Below are 4,496 nucleotides of genomic sequence, written 5' to 3'. Positions count from 1 at the left end.
TGTGTTAGCTTTGTCATTCATTAGTTCAAACATCAATTTTTCTTCCACCCTCAACATTGTTAGTTAACATGAGCAACAAAACCTTTATTTTCGTCAAAGCAACGTTGCTTATCTCACGAGGGAGATAGATATTTTGTTTTCTAGGTATATATTCATTTTTGGGCCGAGATGTGCAGCTTTATCAAAAGTTGCAAATTAATTACTTGAATGTCTGACCGCTCGCTCCAAAGAGATGAATCACAGGGAGCACAGATTGCGCATTCTGCGGTTAAGCTGATGGAGGGCTGATTTAACAGCGTGATTAGTCCAGCAGCAGCATATTAATGATTAACCATATTCGCACTCAACATAATAAAAGAGAGAAATAACATAATTAAAGATTATAAAAGCAAACATTCTATCCTAAGCAGTCAACATAATAATGGAGAGTGAACGTCAGACCGAGCTTATGCTCCTCTCCAGATCACATGAAAATAATTCAATGGTGAGGGATGAGAGAAAAATGAACAGTAATTCATTCAATGTTTGCGTAGGATAACCATGATATCCTCAGACAGTGCTTGAGAAGTGAAGACGACTAGGGTTTCAATCATTTTTTATTTATTTTTTATCATAGAGAGAAACACGGGTGCCGTTGATGTACAACATGCATGCCCTGTTTTTACTTCAATTTAATGGGTTCACGAGGAGATTCGGGAATCAGCTGGAGACAAAGGTCGATGCCTTCACAGAGTACTTTGGTCAGAGGATTGACATAAAGCTTGCAAGATTGGAGTCGACTCTGCCGGGAGCCCCAGGAAGGAATCTCGTCGTCCTTAATGGGGCTTGTGATTGGGAGTATCATGTATGACGCTCATAAGCCCATCAGAAAAAAAGTGAGCTGGACGACTCGAAAGCCTTGGACGCCTCTAGGCTCTAAATTTTGAGAACTGGATACATTAACGAGTGCCGTGTCATTCAGAAGCCAGCACGCCCCAATGTACGAAGGGAAAAGGAAAAAAAAGAAACATTACTAAATGGGCTCATAATATCAACACAAAGGGCGTGGCTGTTGAACGGCGAACACACCCCTGAAACAGAGGCAGTTTCTGCTCAGTTGACTGAACTGGGATACTGTCAGGGCTGGGGCCTCCGTTCTGATGTCCCTGATCGCCATTGGAGATTGGTAAAGTGCTGCTCTCACCTTCTTCGAGAATGACACTACCCTTGGCTCATCACGCTTCCACGTTCCACCTGTGCACTCGCTGTTCTTTCCTATTTTTTGTCTTCGCATCTTTGCTTCCTCCTCCTGCCAAAGCTGATATGTCTTATCCGTGTCCATGTTGGAGGAGGATAGATTCTTGTTATCTGTAAGGTGTATTTAAATTCTCAAATTAAGAGTCGAGAACTTCAAGGTCGCGTGAATAAGGATAAACTAAGCATCACAAACGCACGTTTGGAATATATATTTCGCCCATATCCCTGTTCCTCACTTTACGCACCTCAAACTTCTCATCTCTTCCGTAGTTTCAAGTGATATGCCAACGAACAAATAGCGCTTTACCCTTGGCATCTTTTTTTTTTTTTTTAAATGGGAGTGAAAGCACCTAAACCCAGACCGGAACAGGCATTTGAGAACCTCCCCCTGTCAGGATGACATTTCTAATTAGTACCATCACTGTCGAGTTTTGGTGAATAAGAAGAATTAATTAGATTAGTGGGATGTCGCTTTTTGATTCAAAAGTGACTTCTAGCAAGCGGAGTCGGCTCGAAACCACTTCCCCGGTTCCCTTGTAATAAGCAGCATTATGATTATTACTGACTGACTTTTGATGCTAATATTTCATCATGGGATAGAATGAAGCAATTGAATTTGAATTAACTTATGGCATATAATCGTCCCGAAGTTCTACCTTTTCCTCTCTGCAGGAGATGCATGGGATTTATTGGCACATGGAAACTATCCCCGGAGGCCAATAGGCTAACGCTATAAAGTGGCCAATTTTTTTTTTTAAAGATTAAATATACAAATTTTCTTAAATTTTAAAATAATTGCACATAACTTTTTCATCTTCAAAAATTTAAAATTAATTTTCACAATGCTTTATTTTTTTTATTACTAACTCTTATGTTATTAATTTCTCATTATATTATTAATAGGAGTTGTCACCTTATATTAAAAAAGATAATGCAGCAACTTATATGTCGTCCAATATAAATTAATAATAACTTTATAAAAATTTTATCCATATTTTTTTTTTGTTATTATTCACTTGTTTTGGATATCACATGAGTTCATGTGTTTTCTTATAACACGGTGATTCCTGTTAATAAAATAACTCAAAAATAAAAGTATGAAAATAATTAGTCAAAATATAAAAGATTTTGAAAGTTCATTTCAAGCTTCTAAAATGACAGAATTATATACAAGTGTCATAAATTTTAAGAAAGTTTTGTATTTTCTTTTTCCTTTTTTTTTTTTTAAGAAAGGCTCTAAGTAATAACGCAACTAATTTCACACTCAAAATTAGAAATAACGTGGCTAATGGGAATGGCAGGCAATACTGACAAAATTGGCAGGAGCTTATCTTTAAGGTTTGTATAATGAGGCCAATAAATATGTTAATTAGCAAGTTATTAGAGACGCTCATAATTTATAATGTTACCGTTATGTTACTTAATGATTCTCCATTAAAATATAGCTATATTATAAAAATTGATTAATAGAATACTCAGCATATTAATCGTTCTGGAAGAAACAGAATGCGGAAAAGAGAATCACATATATTCGTTTAAATTCACAAGTCGTTACAAGAAAGAGCGAACAACTTCATACACGAACTTGCCACTTAAATCTTAGGAAAAGAAATTTAAAAGCTGTACAGGTATCATGCGATTAACTAATATCAAGTAATCATAACCAAAAACGCTAAAACTTGAACTAATTATTAGATCTCCCCGCGGTCACACCAACGTAGTTTGGGGAGAGAATGGCACAAACCTCGTCACAGTAAATCAAAGCTAACGACTTGAAAAGAACAGTGCGTCCGAAGAAAAAACAATGACGTGGCCGGGATCATCATCTTTTCCAACTTCGACTCTTTGACAACGGATCGCTTATTCCCCCAACAATCCAGGTCTCTTTGGCAATATCTGAAGATATTTCGTAAAAATCGGAGTCATACTTCATCACCACCAAATTCTCTCTCTTTCTCTTCTCTTCGTCCATTAATGACTTCAAACTCCTCCCTTTTTTCAGCTCTATTTGCTCTTTATCTACTTTTTCATCATTGGCCTTTTCTTTTTCTTGCTCGGCACTTTTCCCCCCTCTGTTCTCTTGCAGCCAGCTTTTTGCCGGAGCCGACCTGCACCGCATGAGTAATAGTGCATTCGGAGGAGGGACAGTGGGCTCGGCCTCTGATCCATCATCCCCAACCCCACCTTTCTGCTTCGCATCTTCTTTGTGAAACCCAGTATTTTGATTCTCTTGCAGCACCATAAACCATTTGGAAAAGACGGTTCCCGAAGCTTCGTTGTCGCTTTCATTTATGCCTACTTGATTTTCCCGATACTCATCGTCTTCGTCATCCTCCTCAGAGGTGGCGTCCGCCTCAGGGAATGATCCAAAGCATCGCAGGTCGAACTTTATGCTTCGTAGACAAGTCAAGAACTGCATAATTTCCTTCTTGAAACCGAAAGAGTCGGCCCAGCTGGAGCGCTTCCTCTGTTTTCTGTTGTGGTGAATTTTCTCTATTTCTTCCATCACGGATTGCCAGCTCCTGCAAGCAGCGGTCTTCGGCCTGACCTTGATCTGACCGGCACAAGTGACCTTTGGAGAGGTCGGTTCGGCAATCTCGGGGCCCATAGACTTGGTTTTAGACCACAGCATGGGACTAGCCTGACCAGCACCAGCACCATTTCTGGTGGTGGATTTCTTGAGGTGGCGTTTGGTGGAGTCAGAAGGCCTAGCAGGGCTGCAAATGGGCTTGGGCATGAGAGTCAGATGAGCTCTAGAAGGAAAACATACTAAGAGATCTGCGGAGGGAGCAGGCTTGGCTTCTCTCGCCCTCATGGTTGAATTGGGAGAATATGGGTGGCACCTCAGATCTCGCGCTTTGCTGAATATTTAGGAAATGTTTTGGTTGATGAAGAGAAAAAGTAAGCAACGAAGCAGTGACAGCTTTCCTAGGCTTTTAGCCTTTATCTAGGGATTCTAGGCCTTCTCTTCAATCACCGGTTACAGTGGTTCGTGGTCCCCACCGTTTGAATTGGGGTCACCAGAGAATATGTTGCTGCTTGCTGTTGCTTGCTTAGTCTACTTTTTGGGATATCCCGCGTTAGTGCTTGACATTAACATATATAATACAGAGGGAAAGTTAAAAGCCCATGAGGTTGGTTCGTGATCCAATCATGGCCTCACCTGGCAAGCCCATGCCACATATTACTGATAGTAATACTCTATGCATCTATCTTTTGTTCTGGATGTGAACAAACATACATATGCCTTCTGTCTCAAG

At 40.0% G+C, this 4,496-nt stretch overlaps 1 protein-coding gene across 1 annotated transcript; it reads right to left on the bottom strand.

Annotated features, from left to right (window-relative positions):
* Positions 1 to 2,743: 2,743 nt before the first annotated feature.
* Positions 2,744 to 4,238, bottom strand: LOC129303589 (uncharacterized). The gene has a single exon (XM_054943001.1). The coding sequence runs from the start codon at positions 4,049 to 4,051 to the stop codon at positions 3,059 to 3,061; it is 993 nt and encodes a 330-aa protein (XP_054798976.1). The 5' UTR covers positions 4,052 to 4,238; the 3' UTR covers positions 2,744 to 3,058.
* Between the last annotated feature and the right edge of the window lie 258 nt (positions 4,239 to 4,496).

This window comes from Prosopis cineraria, unplaced genomic scaffold, assembly GCF_029017545.1.
Source record: "Prosopis cineraria cultivar Desert tree isolate PC_DT_omini unplaced genomic scaffold, ASM2901754v1 PC2, whole genome shotgun sequence".
In the NCBI taxonomy this organism is placed as follows: Eukaryota; Viridiplantae; Streptophyta; class Magnoliopsida; order Fabales; family Fabaceae; genus Prosopis; species Prosopis cineraria.
This window is presented reverse-complemented; position numbering and strand designations above follow the sequence as displayed.

Coding starts and splice junctions, on each gene's coding strand:
- LOC129303589 (XM_054943001.1), bottom strand. CDS start 4,051: ATGAGGGCGAGAGAAGCCAAGCCTGCTCCCTCCGCAGATCTCTTAGTA.